The following is a 19,207-nucleotide window of genomic DNA, read 5'->3' on the forward strand; positions in this document are numbered from 1 at the left end:
GATCACATGGGTTGGTGATCACATGGATGGGTGATGACATGGATGGGTGATCACATGGGTGGATCATCACATGGATAGGTTATCACATGGGTGGGTGATCACATGAATGGGAGATCACATGGGTTGGTGATCACAGGATAGGTTATCACATGGGTGATCACATGCGCAAAACACCGGTGTAGTAGGCGTCATTGGCAGTAGAGGGAAGTGCAGCACAATACTTTGCTGTTGTTTACTCCCACCAGCTTCACCAACTCTCACTGACCAGCGAGGTGAAGTATGGTCAATTGTCCCTCACGGCTCACAGAGCCATGGGGAGGCCGTTATCCCGCAATAGATTTACAAACAGGACGTTTTCTGAAGCAAGCCACCAAAGCTAAATAAACTTAGTCAATTTAACATGTAGGCTTTCCTGATCAATATCATTTTTCGTCATAGATGTCTGGGTCAGGTGACATAAAGTAGACATGGACAAAGTTGCCAAACTATCCGACTCCGGTTTTCTCGTCTTGATTGCTGAATGCTTGATGGACTCCGAGTGGCCTGTAAGTAAGATTCCGCTGGGCCAAACTGCTACAAGGCAACACCGAAGTATAAATGGCCGTGTAATATACAGGGCACGGTAAACATACAATGATGTGTAAATCTCCATATATATAAGGCAAAGTTGTGATTATGTGTTGTCTGTTCAAAATGTTTAGCGTACTTCCCGACATGCAACAAACTTGAAATTTGCCATGTGGGTACTTTCCAGACTGTGCACCATGCAAAAGTTATAAAAATACACTTTTTGGGGGGGGAGGGGGGGAGCTCAATGATGCATAGATTTTGTGCACAGCAAGTGAGCTGTGACGTCAAATCTGTCATGTGACCCGCGCATGTGGAAGTGTAACGTATCGTAGTGTAGTAGTTAGCACGCTGTGTATGTGTCTGTGTGTGTGTATGTGTGTGTTTGTGTGTGTGGGGAGCGATAGTGTAGCGGTTAGCGCGCTGCGCTATGAACCTGGCGACCCGGGTTCGATTCCCGCTCACGGCCAACACCAGTGACGATTATCTGAACCGGTCCCGGGCCTCCCCTAGGTCGACTCAGCCTCAAATGAGTACCTGGCGCGGTGTGTAAACATTGCCACTAGGGAGACAAAGGCGGTCGGGCGTGGTGCTGGCCACCCACCCCCTCGTGTACCGTTCCGGCCTTCATAGGTGCTCGCTAACAGCACTTGCCCCTACAGTCTGTTAAGGCTATATGGGGGATCTTTGTTCTTTGTTTTTTGTTTGTGTGTGTGGCTGTGTGTGTCTGTGTGTGTGTCTGTGTATGTGTCTGTGTGTGTGTCTGTCTGTGTGTGTGTCTGTGTGTGTGTCTGTGTATGTGTCTGTGTATGTGTGTAAGCGTAACGCATTGCAGTGTAGTGGTTAGCACGCTGTGTATGTGTGTGTCTGTGTGTGTGTCTCTGTGTGTGTATGTGTCTGTGTGTGTGTCTGTCTGTGTATGTGTGTGTGTGGAAGCATAACGCATTGTAGTGTAGTGGTTAGCGCGCTGTGTGTGTCTGTGTGTGTATGTGTGTGTGTCTTACACCTTGGGGTGCGACAGGGATGTCCTCTGGCTCCCACATTATTTAACATCTATTTTGACCACGTAGTTCGTGAAGCCTTCAATAGCTGTACCGGGGGAATCTCCATATGGTACAGATATAATGGGAGGCTAATCGATGCCCGGGTGCGGTCAAGGGATGGCTCCCTATTGCTCAACCACGTTATGTATGCTGATGATTTGGTAATAGCTGCTCAGTCAGAGGAGGAGTTGGAGACGCTGCTGCTGAGACTGGAGCGTGCCACTAAGAGGTGGGGCCTTACCATCAGCCCCACCAAAACTAAGCACCTGCCTGGGTATTTTGTACCATCGGATACTCCACCCCCACAACTCCCAATCGGTGATGGGGCAGTTGTGGAGAGAGTGGAGAGTTTCCCATACCTGGGCAGTGTGCTTATGACTGGCTCCAGTTTAACAGCAGAGGTCTCACTCCGAATCAGTCGAGCGGCAATATATTTTCATCGGTTGCGTAACGCTGTGTGGAAGCTACCTGGTCTGTCGCTCCGCACTAAGCTTCAGGTCTTCTCGGCCACGGTCATTCCCTCCCTTCTCTACGCTTGCGAAACGTGGACCCCCCTAATGGAACATCTTCGCCGGTTAGAAACATTTAGGCTGGCCTGCCTACGATCCATCCTGGGTTTAACCAGACTGGATTGTGTGAGGAGCTCACAAATCCTTGAAAGATCTGGGCAGGGTCCCATCGGTGAGCTCCTCCGGCAGGCAAGGCTGCGATGGCTGGGTCATGTAGCCCGCATGCCCAGCCACCGCATGCCGAAACAGCTTTTGTTTGGCCGGATTGAGGGGGCTAAGCGGGCGCGGCACGGGCTAGAGAAGAAATGGAGTGATGTGGTACAGGAGGACGTGGAGCTGAGTGGACTTGCCGATGACTGGTACCAGCGGTGTCAAGATCGGCCTCTGTGGAGGAGGCTCGTGAAGGATGCTACTGGGCAGTTGGAGGCAGCCGTCCTCCAACAACAACGGAGGGCGGAGGAGCGACGCTCAGAACAACGAGCGGAGCGCCGGGTGGCTAAAGCACAGCAGGTTGGCACAGTAGGGGGCACAGGTGGTGCATCAGCCAGTCATCTCAGTCAGTCGACCCGTGGCACCTGGGTCTGCCCCGTGACCTCCAGCCCGCGGGCGTTCGACACTTCACGTGGCCTCAGGGTGCACATAGCCTGGCACAAGCGTCGTGGTGACGTCACCGCCACTTAGTGGCGAATGGCGGTTGTTGTTGTGTGTCTGTGTGTGTCTGTGTGTCTGTGTCTGTCTGTGTGTGTGTGGAAGCGTAACGCATTGTAGTGTAGTGGTTAGCGCTACGCTGCGCTACGAACCCGGCGACCCGAGTTCGATTCCCGCTCACGGCCACCACCGGTGATGATTATTTGAACCGGTCCTGGGCCTCCCCTAGGTCGACTCAGCCTCAAACGAGTAACTGCTGTGGTGTGTGAACATCGCCACTGGGGAGACAAAGGCGGTCGGGCGTCGTGAATTCAAGTCCCGGGCGTAGCCGGGTAGTAAAGCTACTCGCTATATACTTTATAGTTACAATGTATATAAATCACAGCGAATGTACAGCACATGGCACACCTGTCAACCTATACGGTTTACCCGCATTCTTGTCCAGGGAAATTTAGTTTTCAGGTTCATACAGAGTACAGCGGTTTCAATACGGGGAAAATGTTGTTTTTATCTATTTGTTTCTCCCTTGTGATGGGACTTTGTAAGGATGAACGTTGAGATTTATAAGGGTGACCAGTGAGGTCTGAATTGGTCTGTAATAAGGTGGGGCCACTGATGATAAGGGGTTGACAGGTATGATGACATGGCGATATTGCATTGAGGCTGATGGAGTGTGTGCTGCACAGTGTGTGTGTGTACTGCACGGTATGTGTGTACTGCACTGTGTGTGTGTACTGCACAGTGTGTGTGTACTGCACAGTGTGTGTGTGCTGCACAGTGTGTGTGTACTGCACGGTGTGTGTGTGTCCTGCACAGTGTGTGTGTCCTGCACAGTGTGTGTGTGCTGCACAGTGTGTGTGTGTGTACTGCACAGTGTGTGTGTGTACTACACGGTGTGTGTGTGTGTACTGCACGGTGTGTGTGTGTGTACTGCACGGTGTGTGTGTGTGTACTACACGGTGTGTGTGTGTACTGCACGGTGTGTGTGTGTACTGCACGGTGTGTGTGTGTGTACTACACGGTGTGTGTGTGTGTGTACTACACGGTGTGTGTGTGTGTACTGCACGGCGTGTGCATTAATAACGTCTGTATTGCGTTCCTTCCACTCGCACGGTGTGAAAATCTTTTCTGCAAAACTTTGACCGTTTTCCATCAGCACGAACCCAACATAGCGGAACCGTCTCCCCCCTCCTCCTCCTAAACTCCCACACACTCCATGGAGCTACCGGGGAGCTCACGACAAGTGGCGTTTCACAAAGTCACTGCTGCTGACTTTCCCAACACCCCACGGGTATCAGAAAACAAAGAGCCAATGCCGGGTGCACAAAATAAATAAATCACAACCACAACCACCACCACCACAGTTTGTTTGTGCAATGTGGGGAACAGCAGAAAAGCCACAAACACACAGCAAAGTCGATCCACTGTTGGATGAGAGGCCCCCGATGTGCGGGGCCGTGGGAATGATGTCGATGGTAGAGTTCAACTACGCTGGCCGTCGCCGCAGCTTGGGTGAAGGCAAGGGGCATTGCCGTTATACGGTAGTTGTGTAAACGTGGGAGCATAGATGTACAGTCCAACGGTTATATTTTTTGCTGCGGCTGTCCCCTCTGCCGCCCACCACGTGGACTAGCAAGCCTGTGACGAACGTCGGGTGCCCGGTGGTCGCCCCGTCAGAGCACTTAGCACCCACGCCGCGGCTTCTAAGATCGGGCTGCATGCTGCAAAGTGCCACTAGCGGGGACAGCGAGGCCTGGGACAAAGATAACCGCGGAGCACTGCTGAGAATGGGTTCACAAGCTACGATGATATCCTTAGCTCTTTCGGTAAAGTCACGTTGAAGGGAAACAATGAAATAATAAAATATATATAAAACAATAAAAAAAATTCTCACGGACGTTTCGACCATAACACAAACGGTCGTCATCAGACGCACCTGATGACGACCGTTTGTGTTATGGTCGAAACGTCCGTGAGAATTTTTATTGTTTTATATATTTATTATTATTTTATTGTTTCCCTTCAACGTGACTTTACCGAAAGAGCTAAGGATATGAATTACTGCAGTCACGAAAGCTTTAAATCAAAATTTAAGCTGCGATGATTTTGTTTTAACCGGCGCGAGAAGTGAAGGATAGAGAATCCCGTTTGCAAGAGTGACCCGGGGCGGGTGGAGGGTGGGGGGGAATTCAGCCCGCCTGGTCAAGGGTGAAGACAGCGACACGGCGGAAAACGATCATCCAGATTGAGTAACTTGCGGCGAACAAACTCATTGGTTCTTTCGGTAAAGTCACGTAGGTAGAAAAATCATAAATCACGACGTTTCGATCGCAACACAAGCGACCGTCATCAGGTGGGACAACCACAGCAAGAAAAAAAACTGCTGGATGAGAGTATGGATTCCAGCAGTTAGGAAAGCTATCAAATCAAGAATTGCGGTGAACCCTTCTTCAATCGCGGCAACATTTGGCGGCTGACGCCCGCACACAATGGCCCCGGGCTGTAAACCCCTGGGGATGTGATTAAGCAAACCAAAGCAACATTGAAACTCTGTCGTCCCGACAGTTCTGTACCTTTCACCTGAAGACGGCCGCTTGCGTTGTGGCCGAAACGTCGTGAGAATTTTAATGCGTTATTTTATTATTTTATTCTCATTCTACGTGACTTTACCGAAAGAACCAAAGAAGAAAAGAGAACATGTTTGCTGTTAAGTGTGTACGTTCATCTTCCCGGCGGGGTGTTAAGAGGGCAATTCCCGTAAGGCTCGGTATGGAACTCGGAACACTCTGTGTGTGTGTGTCCATGTCCCGTGCACGTTGCGCCACATGCATTTACAGAAAGCCGTGTCGTTCCGTGTCAGGGGCTTGTTGGTCGCGTTCACCACGATGCCAAATCGGCGCACCGCAAATTGTCCACGATGTTTTGTTACTTTTTTCGTGACAGTAACAATGTTGAAGCTCTTCGCGTAACAGTCGCTCGCTACCCACCCCTCCCTCTACCCGTTGCGATCAGATTGATGTCACGTTCAGGGATGAGAAACATTGTAGCGGTGAACGTAGCAGTCTGTCGTGGCTGTAAGGAGTAATGTGAACCCCAATACATGTCACAAGTAACCGCAATAGTCAATTACAGCCTCTGACATTTCACTGGTGGACGAAGGCCTGGCGGCATACTCACGCCTGGTTGTCGATCGGAGTTGTTTGACTCTGCTTCACAAATTCAACACGTAGCAGGCTTTCGCGACAAATATCATCCACAAAAGAGTTTTTTTTTGGGTTAGATCGCGTAAATATATAAATGTGTCGTTAAAAGCCACCACCACCACTTGCATAATGCGCATGCATAATGTACGTTTGACTCATTAACCCCCCCCCACCCACGTGACGCAAGAGAGCAGAAGCGTGGTCACCACATCTACGCCTCTATATAAGGAACAAAACTGTTAGACTTCACAAATCTGGCTGTCGCCTGATGAAGCTAGTTGTAATTACTGGCGAAACGTCGTACGCAGATTGTAAATGTTGTGGCTTGGCTTTCCAAACACACCATTGTGCTGTACTAGTGACGATTTAGCCACGTTCTGCTTACGTGACAACCCTTACTAGTTGGCTGTTGTCGGGTGGTGGCGGGTTTTAACGACACATTTGATATATTTACGCGATCTAACCCCAAAAAACCTCGATGATGCTTCACCACAATCGTCAGTGCGGGTTGGTGAAGGGGGGAGAGGGAGGGAGGAGTGTGGGGGGCAGGACAAGTTCAGATGTCACTCACCAGTGAAACCATGTCAAGCAATTACATTATCATGATGATCATGATAGTTTGAGACCAAAATTACATTTTGTTTAAGTGGTAACAAACACAATTGTCCTTGTGTAGTACCCAAATTCCACCACGATATCGCAGAACAATTGCGATGACCGATCTCTGCAGTATATATGTTACCTATATAGTCGCTATGCTATCTCGGTCTAATGTTTGACCTGCCGTTCTTGTCATTTCATCCGTACATCACCCTCCCCCCTCGTTATTTAACCTCCCCCACTGTGGCTCGGCATTCGTGACAGTGTCCTTCTTAGCGCTGGCAGGACAGTGGCCACGGTGGTGACACGCTGACACTATTCTGGCTCGGCCGCTATTTATACCAACCACGTTCGCCCCGATGCGCCACAGTTCTGAGTCCCGGAACCGTGCCAGCGGGGCGCTGCGGCGGCAACAGCAACAAGAACAACAACAACAACAAAACCGCCCTCCTCGGAATTCCTCCGCAAGCGCAAGAGGTGGCCGGGTGACCCCTGGGTTCGAATTCGAGGAAGCTGTCTGTGCTTATAAAACCGGGTTCCCAAGTGCGGTGGAGTTTTGACGGTCCCAGCCCAGTCACCGAATGGCTGCACGAGAAACAATCACATTTAATTGAGCGGTGTGCTCATTTTGGATAAGTTACAGCTCCGTAAAAAAAAAAAACCTGTCATGCGGGGAATAGCACTCTCACGTGGATGGGCGAGTGGGACAGTTCTGCCCCCCTACTGTGTGGACCAGAGGTCAATTGAAGGGCTCTCAGAGGCAAGCACTGCGAAATCTACTTGTGAGGGAGCGTTCCCGAACACGAAGGGCTGTGTCTGTACTGCTCCGAGGAGAGAGATCGGAATTGGCGCTTCACCTCATGACATGACACACTGATGGCACAGTGAATTCTCCAAGCGAATATGCGTGCCCCCACGAAACGACAAGCCACGGAGAGCCCTTCATCAAGCAGCAGCAGGTTGGAAAGTTCACAACGTAAACTACTGTGAGTCAAATGAGCCAAGTACCCGGCAGGTTTACCATCCACTTCTGTTAAACTATCACCTTGACTTAAAACTTTCGTGACTGCAGGAATTCATAATTCTTTCATTCTTTTGGTAAAGTCACATAGATATAAAAATAAAAATAAAGTGAATAAAAATAAAATAAAAAACAAAAACCACGACGTTTCGATAGCAACACAAGCGGTCGTCATCAGGAAAAAGGGGGTTAGCCTCTAAAGGCAAACTGTTTATAAAGGTTTCAAATGGGCGTAGCCCGAGTGTCAGCAGCATGGGCGGGGCAGCTAAAGTTAATGTAAGTGATGGTAGTCGTGGGCAACGGCGGCGCTGGTGGTGGGTTTCCACCACTTAAAGGGCTGCCAGGTAATCATTGCACCTCGCTTTACACAATCACGCTGATGACGGTGGCGGTTGCTGCGAGAGGTGATGGTAGTAGTGGGCAACGACGGCGCTGGTGGTGGGTTTCCACCACTTAAAGGGCTGCCAGGTCTAAAATGGAAACATTACAGCCAGTTATGACTTGAAATGGTTGATAACGTCCTTCAAGTGATTGCTGAGTTTGTACCCATCTTCTCGGTTTAAATATGTCTGTATATATGGATGGCTTCATGAACGAATCTTTGTTGATAGCCAGTGGGTTTGCAAAGTATCTTCGTCTTAGAGAAATCAATTTCATGTGAGCCAGCCGCATTAAAATAATGATCAGCCATGGCAGAACTATTGGTCCTACCGTGTTTCAAAATCTGCCTTATGCTCACGAACACGGTCCGAGACATGCCGCCCCTTTTCCTGATGACGACCGCTTGTGTTGCGATTGAAACGTCGTGGTTTTTATTATTATTTTTATTTTATTTGCATTCACTTTATTTATTATTATTTTTCTATCTACGTGACTTTACCGAAAGAACCAAATAATATTTAATCTATACCCTTCCAGCTTGCCCTTACTCATGCGTTTCGGTACTTGACATTGAATTAGATTTACCTACAACCTAAAATTGAAAGCTGACAAACACTGCTGTGTGTATAGCACTTCTGGGCTGCCACTTGATGTAAATATAGCTGCCGTTAACAGCTTCAATAGCAGGGCTCAATTACACTTTGGCTGTCAAGTGCTCCCTATGCAGCAGGTCGTAAGCGATACAAGCCACGAGACCGTAATGTTAATAGGCTCACGTGCTTGGTAGGACATTTACAGTTACAGATCTTCTGAGTAACGCATTAGCGCCAATTGCACTTAAGTTGTCCTTTCCATTGAGGCAGTTAATGATTTTCTAAGAGATCTACGAATCCAAGGATTGCTTCCACTTACACGTGAACTTAGAACACGTACATTAGCTCTAAATAGCTGCATCAGCTTGAGGTGACCTGGTGGCTTGGCGGTCAGGAAACTACGCCAGTTACACAGTTTGAACTCCGGGGTTTGTATCCAGGTTTAGACCACCTGTGATTGAATGAAGTGTAGTGAGTTTGTGGTCTCATACCTGTAAACTACACACGCAAAAAAATACTAAATTAGTGTTTTAATTAAATTTGGCTTTCACTTAACTGCCTAAATTTCCGACCTGAAAAGTAAAGCATTTGCGTTGATATTCCACAAACCATTTTGTAGGGCGTATAAAAGACGACCCTTGGTGTGGCTAAAGAGACCACTTAAAGTAACCTCAAAAGTAGTTCTGTAACTTCATTTGCCAGGGCCATTCTCCGACACGGGGCGATGCACTGCTATCTACGAGAGTTTGCGAACTGGAATTCCCTTGCCTCGTGACACGATGATAAGACAGCACGATGAGAACAATTTGCATGTAATTGTACGTGTGAAAGACAATTCTGATTGAGGTATGGACATTGGCAGAAAAGTTGTTTCTTGCAGGAGAAGATGGACCACGTTGTGCATGGTGCGAGGACATGCGGCCATGGCGTAGAATGCGGGTACAAACGTCCGTGTCCATGCATACTGCAGCGTTAACGTTTTACAGCTTGCATGAGTAACGCGATTTGCCTACGACCTTAGAAAGACTTTGGTTTGAGCTTTCATTACATTCTGACGCAGAGCAGCGATAACCTTCACTTCCGACATTCTGTAAAATCCTAGACGTTACCAATGTCAATGAATGGAGTTTACTTTCATATTCGCCCGTTTTCTTTAACGTTTTGATTACTGAGCTAGTATCTCTTTTTTCAGAGACGACCTGGCCACACATGATAGCTCATCAAAAGTGGCTTATATCATCATAAATGGCAATTTGTAGTTCTATACATCCAAATAATCAAAACGAATGTTGTTTCTAAATGTGCGGGGAAAAACTGGAGGTCCAAGGGAACAGTCCACACGACCACCACGGGGAGAGAGAGAGAACAAAATATACAACAGGCATCGTTCGGGTCTAGGATCACACCCACGACCTCCTACATACTCCCACCTCGATTCAATGAAATGTCTGAATTCAGGATTGTGAATAAGTTCAATGAGCAACATTTTTTTGCAAGTGTGGTAAATAATAATCATATCTCTAGTGACTGGGGAGGGACTTGTGAATGCAAGACAACACATTTTGTTTTACTCGCAACTATTATATCACACGCGATTTGAGACACGTATAATGAGCTCAATAATTATAAATGTTGATTGATGCGTAGATGCATCGATACTCCCCTAATGCTTTGAGTTTTGTTCTGTGATATGTAATTGGTTAACCAGAGTTATAATTTTTGTTGAATCTCAATTTCACCCAGGACTCATTTTCAAGTGGATCACTCTAAGAATGCTTGGCTACAACCTTAAAGAGTATTTTTTGTTTCTCATTGCAATGTAAGTAAATGTACTTCCGTCAAGTTTATTTCTTTTTTTATTAAAGTACTTTCCAAAGTGTGCTGGGAGCTGCTTCAAGAATTGAACAAGAACTTGTTCAGTTACTAACGAAGCGACCAGGATGTGGAGCGAAACTTCGGACATCGTGGAGAATAACCACCGCGGTTTGACCCAAACATGCATCAGAAAGCCACACCACTCTCATTAAAGCAACCCCATCGACCCTGCCAGCCCAGAATTTTCGCGTCATCATTATTATTATATTGCTCAATGCTTATAAAGACCTCTCTTTGTTAAGACCTATGCATCTACAGTCCATCATACGGCCGCAAATGTCCTGGACTTTAACAAATTGTACGTGGCCTTGCAAAACGAAGCTCTGGTGACGAGTTCACCAACCACGAGTTCACTAAGCAGGGTGGGGATTCGCAAACAGTGTTGATGAAAGCCACGACACCTCACCCAGCGGTTCAACCAGAAAACACATCACTGCCATTGATGCAATCCCCCATCGCCTTCCTGATTCCGCACTGTCCCCCCCTCCCTCCATCCCCGCCTCCTCCCCTGCCCACTCCATCCCCGTGCCCCTTGTACCTCCGCGGCGTACTGCACCCCGTCAACGTAGTGCTCCGAGCCGAGCTGTCTCCCCGCGCTGCCCCAGTGCAGGTGGAACTGCACAGCCTCGTAGCGATAGGGCAGGCCCCCTTCCGACATCTCCATCCCGGGCGGCAGTTTCACAAACACTGTGGGCATGAGAGGGCCGAGGCAGGGGGGGGGGGTTGCCACCTGGCCAGGCTTTTCAACGATCATCTAGGACAGGGGTGGGGAACCTTTTGTCTGCCAAGGGCCATTTGGATATTTATATAACATCATTCGCGGGCCATACAAAATTATCAACTTAAAAATTAGCCTGTTATATTTGGTCAAACATTGAATTAACTCACCCCTAATGTGATGGCTGGAACTGCTTCTCTTTAGTGAGGCGTGTGATGATGTTAGCTGGTATTGATGATGTTAGCTGGTGTTGATGATGTTAGCTGGTGTTGATGATGTTAGCTGGTATTGATGATGTTAGCTGGTATTGACGATGTTGCTACTCGCAACTGCTTTTCCAGGTTTGCTCCTAGATTTATTGAATTTCGAGTCTTGCCTGCGGTTGCCTTGGCAGGGCCACACCAAATGATTTTGCGGGCCTCATACGGACCGCGGGCCGGACGTTCCCAACCCCTGATCTAGGACATTAAAAGTCCTATTTTTTTTATATAATTTCCGTAATAATGATACACCACTTGGAACGATGCATTATATCCACACGTCGCTCTACCTTCTTCTGGTATTTTTATCTATTCTGCATATTCCAATGACATGTCCCAGTTTTGTTGTTGTATTTCAGAGGTGGTAACTGCAGCTCTGGGGAGGAAGGTGGGGGGCGGGGGAAGGTTACATAACGGGACCAGGTTCGTCAAGAAGGTGGACTCCGTCGACACTGGCAAAACTCCCCTGCAAAGTAAATATTCTTCTTCTTTTGTCGTGAGATCAATACTCAAGCCTCCGCGACAGTGACCCACCTTTCCTCAGGCATAATTACTTTGAGCTGCCCTTCCTGCTGCCTCTGTCGTGTTATAATTGTAGGGTTATAAATGAGGTACAGCACTTGTAATTGACGGCTTTTGATCAAGCAAATTCTGGATGAAGGCCTCCCCATGCTCGGTCAGTTGCGGTTGGCTATTTCTAGCATACTTCACCACGCTGGTCAGTGCGGGTTGGTGAAGCCTGGGATCGGTTCAGATATAATTCGCCGTTGATGTTAGTCATGGCCGGGAAATCAAATTTAGGTTCGAAGTACAGTGCGCTGCTAACCATTGAGCCACCGGTGACCCCCAAAAGTACTTGAAAACGTACGTTTGAAAACAAGTACGAACTTGCATGCTCTATAACCCGTAGTTTAAAGTGGGCACTTTGAACTTCAAAAGGCCCCCGTTCCGACAGCTTGTGGCTACAAGCACAAGGAGGCAATAAACTCCATCCAACCTTTTTCCAGTGGCAGGTGAAATAATCAGGTGGTGAATGAATGATTGAGAGGCAAAGGCAAAGCGTAGGAGATGAATAATGCACCTGCGCTGCAGCCCCCACCATTCCTGGGGGAATCTGCGCCAATCCCAACTGTCCTGTGGATGACGGAAAAAGGAGCAGTCCTGCAAATTGTTGCTTGTGCTCACCGCTGGCGGAAGGACCTCCACTATTTTGGCCTGCTCTTCCATGCTGACCAGACGTTTTCGAAGAGGTGGGAGTACCCGCACTTTACCCTACCACAAGCTGCCTCATAGAGTAACTATGGTAAAACCTTTATACTATCCAAGAGCAAAAAAAAGCTCTGGCCACAAATGATATCCCAATAAAGTGACATCATGTGGACATTTATAGAAGCCAAATACTCCAAATACTCTAATGTTGCCACGGCATAGTTGGTTTTACACTTTGATCATTCGTGGAGTTGTAGTCATCGTCCTGCTTGATGATTTTCATCCAATCAGTCATTGTAGACCGAAAAAAAAGAAACTCCATTTGGCGACTATTTTGGTCACGAATTTCCCTAATGAAGCAACAACGACAACAATCACCACCATTCATCACTAAGTGACAGTCACGTCACTGCAGCGCCGGTGGCCAGGCTTCGTATGCTTTGAGGCCATGTGAAGGTGGTCAAAGGTTCGCTGGCAAGAGGTCATTCATGACATTAACACCGGACGGACGCTTTGGTGGTATGCCCGCGCACGCACGTACGTACGTGTGTGCCCGTTGTTGGTCATGTTGTAGGTGGTCTGGCTGGGCGCGTCGTAGCCCAAGACAGAGACGGGGGGCAGGTCGTGGGCGAGGTGGGTGGCATCCGTTCTCACGTCCACAGGCGACTGGTTGTCCCCGCCGCAGGTTGGGTACTTCTCCTTCCAGTGCTCCTGTCCATGGGGACCTGTGTGTGTGTGCGCGTGTGTGTGTGTGCGTGCGCGCGTGTGAGTGTGGGGCCAGGGGAGCGGTAGTGTAGCGGTGAGAGCGCTGCTCTACGAACCCGATGACCCGAATTCGATTCCTGCTCACGGCCAAGACCAGTGACAATTAATTGAACCGGTCATGAGCCTTAAAGGTCAACTCAGCCTCAAATGAGTACCTGGTGCAGTGTGCAAATATCGTTACTAAGGAGACAAAGGTGGCCGGGCGTGGTGGTGGCCACCAACCCCCTCGTGTGCCATGCCGGCCTTCATAGGTGCGCGCTAACAGCAGCTTGCCCCAACAGTCTGTCATAGGCTATACGGGGGGATCTTTGTCTTTGTGTGGGGCCAGGCACAAGCGGGGCAGTGGGAATCTATTCACCATCATAGTTGGCCATGGTCCATCCACTGTTTGATGAAGGTTCTCCCCATGCTGTTGCTATCGCTCACCTTCTTGAGATGCAATATTACAATCTTTCACCTGCGCACGAGCTGACCACATCGCTCCATCTCCACGGCGGATGGCCTATTGGGCATGTTCTCTCCAATAACTGCTACTCGTCTCCAAAGTCAGATTCATCCACCAGCCATAATTATTCCGAGCCACGTGTCCTACCCAAGCCTCCACATCATAATTTTGTCTCTCATTGTAATTCACAGGATGCAACTTTTTCCATGCTTCTTTTTGCACTTTCATAATTTATTCTCGTGTATTCGTCAATGACAGATGCTTCCGATTAATATGTAACAAAAATGTAAATACTCACCAACTTCAAAAAACACATAGGAGGCAAGTTACAATTATTCACACTCGGAGGGGTTCGATAAATGGTCACATTTTGGTGGTACAACCCTTATTTTTTATTTTACCAGGTAAAGCCCACTGAGCTATGTCGCTCTTTTTCAGAAGAGAACTGACCACAAATGATAGCTCGACGAAGTGGCTTATCACGTGGACATTTATATCAGCCTCTCAATGCATGTTTCTAAAGGCGGGGGGAAACCCGGAGGACCTGGAAAAAAAGCCACGAAATCCACGGGGAGGACATGCAAACTCTAAAGATACAGGCGCCAGGGTCAGGGTTGAACCCACGGCCTCCTGTATAAAAGGCGAGGGAGTTGGAGCGGTAGCTGAATGCTGCACGGAGGCAGCTTAGAGTGGCGGAGAGGTAGAGGACCTGTGTCAGGAACGACTGGATATAACTAACGCTGGTAGAAGGAGCTGCATGTGTGTGGAGGAGGCCACGGGGGCAGCTGTGGGGGAAGACGCCCAGGTGATAGCTGCATGATACTAGAAGGAACCGACCTGGATCCGGAGTTTTCTTGCTTAACCAAAAACTGCTGGGTTAACATCAGTCTGAAAACCCAATGGGCTAAATGACCAAAACACATATCGTACGTATTTGTATGAGAGCCATAATGGAGTTGTGCTCATGTTTGCTGTCACCTTCGGCAGCATTGCAAAATGATGTGGCATGGGTGTCTGTATATGAAGGTCATGTGTGCCGTAGTTGACGGGCCCTGTTGGAGCAGTCGCTGTGGTGCGGAAGGAAAGCGGGTCTGGTTAGCAGGGAGGAGATCAGCTGCTTTTGTCAGCCTGTGTCATACTGAACCGTATGGGATGAACAGTGGATGTATGGCTTGAACAAATCATTGTGGACAGCCTTCCAGTCATAACTCTGTGGTTGGAAGTCGATATCGATTATGAAATTAATGGAGAGTCTTGTTTTGAAACAGTTCTCACATTGGCAACCCGGCGGGTGTTTACCGTATGACACACATATTGCTTTAAATATTTTTGAAACACAGCACTGTGTGTATAGCCATTGAATTACTGGATACATATGTCTAGGTAGATTATCTTATATAAGACATTATTCCCTGTGCAAACAGACCCAGGGTGTGCCGTGTACAGCCCTACATAAAGTTTTCGACTATTTCACAAGTAGGCTTTCGCGACCAACATTATTGATCGCAAAGGTTTTTTTGGTTTAGGTCGCATAAATGTAGATGTGTCATACACCCACCTAACACACCTGTGTGCGGAAGTGGTAAGAAATCGGTACATTTTATTCACGGGACAAAGCCTGACTGATAATGACCTGTGTCGGGTGGAGGTGGGTGTACATTTCACGTGATCTAAGCCGCAAAGACGTTATCAAGAATTACCGATTGTGTTTAACCTGCGCGCCAGCCTTATTGCGTTACGTGAGACGCGTTCTTTCGATGGCTATCTAAGCCCACACTATATACACAGTGTGGCCTGCAGATTTGTTACCACGGTAAATGTTTGCTTGCTTTGCAGCCCGCACTCGTCTCTATTAAGCTCCACGTGGGCAAGGCACTTTCCTAACGACCACCTGGAAGATGCCGAGGATGAGAGTTCATGTGGACATGCGTGCTATCCGTACTGCAGGACCACGCAGCTGTACGAGCACGAGCACACGCGCCAATCATCACACGGCGACGTCCAATTAACTACTGCGGAGGAAGCGGATCCAACTGGACCCCGGCTGTGGCTTTCCAAGTCTGCTTTCAATGTAGTAGCAAGAATACGATTTTTTTTAAATGAGTTGTTTTTCATACAGCACCCGATACGCCCGGGTGTCTCAGAACGTCGTGAGAATATTATTGTGTTATTTTATTTTATCAATTTATTATTTTATTCTCATTCTACGTGACTTTACCGAAAGAACCAAAGAAGATCTCAAACATTTTAAAGGGCACCACCCAGTGGCAGCTCTCCCTGCGGACACAACGCGACTCGACGCCTCACCTCCAAATGGGCATTGAGTGTGCAAGTAGGGGGCGCTGATTGCCGTGTATAAACCCAATTGAGTACACGAATTTATGGGTAAATATGTCAAAAGGAATAAGCTGATCAGGGAGCCTCAGTAAAGTCAAGGCATCTGGAATTGCGATTGGCTAGGGAGGAGATGGCAATCTACTGACCTGGAGAGGTAATAACCTGTCTGACTGGGAACACCTCGTGTCTGACTGCCTGACTGGGAACACCTCGTGAGGAAACCTGGGGAGAGTGACAGCCAGATACTTCTGGCTGGGGTTTGAGAGGGCATGATCCAGTGCGACCAGGGTCTACAAGTCCTGTGCACAGTGGAAATAACCGGTGGGTCCTCATTTAGCTCCACTCTATCCATACATCGCGAGACAGATTAAGGAGATTGTCAACGTTGGGACATGGCAAGCCCCTCCTGAGAAAAGTGGTATTTATTATGTGTTATTTTTTATAAAGCGTTATTTATTACAACACTTTTTTTCAGGAGGGGCTTGCCAAGTTTTTGCAGTAGGGGAAGATGTTACTCCGTATAATCCCAATAAAATAATCAACATACGAATGTTTTGGCCAATACCAGTTTCATTGCAGGTTAAAAAATGTTTTATTATGGAAGGAATCCGGGGAACCTGGAGGAAACCCGTCCAGAACCTGACTTGTCGGACTGTTCCCAGTCGGACAGGTCACTACAGGTGTAGAGAACAAACAAACTTTACACAAACGTGCCCGAGTCGGGAATCACACCCGGAACCTTCTTGCTGCAAGACGTAAGTTCCACCACTGCGCCACACTGCCTGCACATGCAAGTAACGAAGAAGGGAAACCATCACATTCGGTTTGGATGGAATACTTCATACTGACCAAAGACGAGAGGCGTTCGCACGAAAGTTCCCAGTGTGCGAAACTCTCTTACTCACCTGGGGGCAACGACTCAACAGTAATGAAAAAATGCGATTGCATTGGGTGTTTTTGTGCACCCAGACTTGGGGGTCGCAGTTTTTGGTTCAAGACTGGTGAGGGAGATAGATGCAGGGATTCAGCAATGGCCAGTATCCTAAATCTTCAAGGTATTTACAACGTTACACTACAATATTGCGGCTTGCGTTCCCAGCGCTACACCTAGCAGTATTGTAAATCCGAAGCAGACATTCCTCCAATGACGGGGGGGGGGGCGGGGGAATCCGCAATTTGTGGCCAATGATCAACATTCCTGCGTGAAATCCACGCGCATGGATTAGCAATCGACTCGGAGCGGGACCAGAGGGAAGTGAATCTCCCTGTGCCATGGCGAGTGCATAAACGTGCATCGGTACTGAGAGAATTTGAAACAAACCATTTTAGTGGAAAATGCCTTTCATATACATTTTTTTTTCAGGCCCAAATTCCAACACTGTGTATAATAAATAACGGCGGTAAATTCCGTCATTGGGGGAGAGTACACCTTCTAAAACAAAAGGACAAGACTAGACAATATCAATCTAGATTTGAAGCTTTCCTGACTGCAGGAATCCATACTTTTTGGTTCTTTCGGTAAAGTCACGTGGCAAGTAGAAAATTAAAGTAAATCACGACGTCTCTCTCCCACTTCAGCAAAAACTATTTTCTTGCTGTGGTTTTCCCACTAAACAATATGTTACAAAATAGAATGTCTATGGCAATTAGTTTATGGCCCAGATCCCTGTGCGGCAAAGCGATGGGGGTAATGAGGCAACGCAGCTCGCTTAGTGCAAAGACATTATCCGCTTTCCCGAGTGCTTCATTGTGTCCAAGACTACCCGCACTGAATTTTAATAAAGTTTCCATCCTTTGCCAAGAATTGCTAGGATTTGGCTCACAGTCGGCCTACAGTGCGACTCTCTCAAAAGGGAGATGGAGAGGACACCTTCATCAGCAGCAGCAGCAGCCCCTGTGAGCATACACATCCCATGGCAGCAGAGACGCGGCTGCACCTCAAATAATCATCCAAATCCAACACTTTCTGTACATGATAACAAAACCCATTACAACAGAGCATAGTGTGCGGGCTGAAAACAAATACATTTAACCCATAAGTGTGCCTGTTGGAACGGACATGTTGTCCGACTCTTCGGAGTTGTCGGTCTGAACAACAATATGGCTTGTCGTTGAGCTCCGGAGGTGGCGGAAGGCGAACAGCTTTGTACGCACCATTAGGTGATTACATCGCATCGAGAGCCAACCGCTCGTCGCAATACGGACAAACTTTTAAATCTGCAGAATTGCCCCGGCTTCCTGTACTGGCAAATATTGCAATACCAGATAGTTGCTACGTGAACTGCACTGCTCAGAAGTTGACCCAATTCTGCCAATCAAAGGTGCTCTAAACAACATTCCAGGGCTGAGATCCAGAGAGCCGTTTTGGAAACAGGCACAACCTCTACATTACTCGAAATTCAGCATCTAAATGGAATGGAATATTTCGTGGAATTCAAGCATCGTGCCCCAAGAACACCTGATCAGCGAGCCCACCAACACACAGCCTGGCTTCCACAACACGCAGCTTATCAGTGAGCCGACCACCACACTGCACGTCTTCCACAATGCGCAGCTCATCAGTGAGCCCACCACCACATTGGTCGCCACCATCACACTGCCCGGCTTCCACAAAGCATAGCTCATCAGCGAGCCGACCACCACACTGCCCGGCTTCCACAAAGCGCAGCTCATCAGCGAGCCCACCACCTCCCTGCCTGGCTTCTGTCTTCCATGGAAACAATGAGCAGCGCTTTACCGGATCCGCACAAACCACAGGAGATGCGAATACCTCATGTAAACGTTAAAAAATAAATGTCTCTATCCTGCAGCAAAGAAACACCAACCCATGAACCAAATTACTTCACACACATTTTAAGGTGGTGTGTCTGCAGTTCAAAAACTCTCAGACAAAGGAATGTAAGGGTTAAATCACTTAGAGCTGAATCTCTAATCGTTGCTCTTCATTGGCTGTACAAAATAATGATAATCATCATCACAAGACATGCAAGGCCTGGCGGGAGTTGTACCTTCATGCTGTTTATGAGCATGCCG

The 19,207-nt window shown here is 48.0% G+C and overlaps 1 protein-coding gene across 2 annotated transcripts in view; it reads right to left on the reverse strand.

Annotated features, from left to right (window-relative positions):
- Window positions 1–19,207, reverse strand: part of CA14 (carbonic anhydrase 14) — a 56,414-nt gene that overhangs the window by 30,667 nt on the left and 6,540 nt on the right. For both annotated transcript variants that reach the window (XM_032953346.2, XM_032953348.2), the window contains exons 4-5: window positions 13,173–13,352; window positions 10,979–11,127 (exon numbers count right to left, since the gene is read on the reverse strand). In XM_032953346.2, the coding sequence (XP_032809237.1) occupies window positions 10,979–11,127; window positions 13,173–13,352 (329 nt within the window). The remainder of the gene's footprint in view (window positions 1–10,978; window positions 11,128–13,172; window positions 13,353–19,207) is intronic.

The sequence above is a fragment of the Petromyzon marinus genome, chromosome 13, assembly GCF_048934315.1.
Source record: "Petromyzon marinus isolate PM22_M1 ecotype Great Lakes invasive population chromosome 13, UKy_Petmar_22M1.pri1.0, whole genome shotgun sequence".
Classification (NCBI taxonomy): Eukaryota; Metazoa; Chordata; class Hyperoartia; order Petromyzontiformes; family Petromyzontidae; genus Petromyzon; species Petromyzon marinus.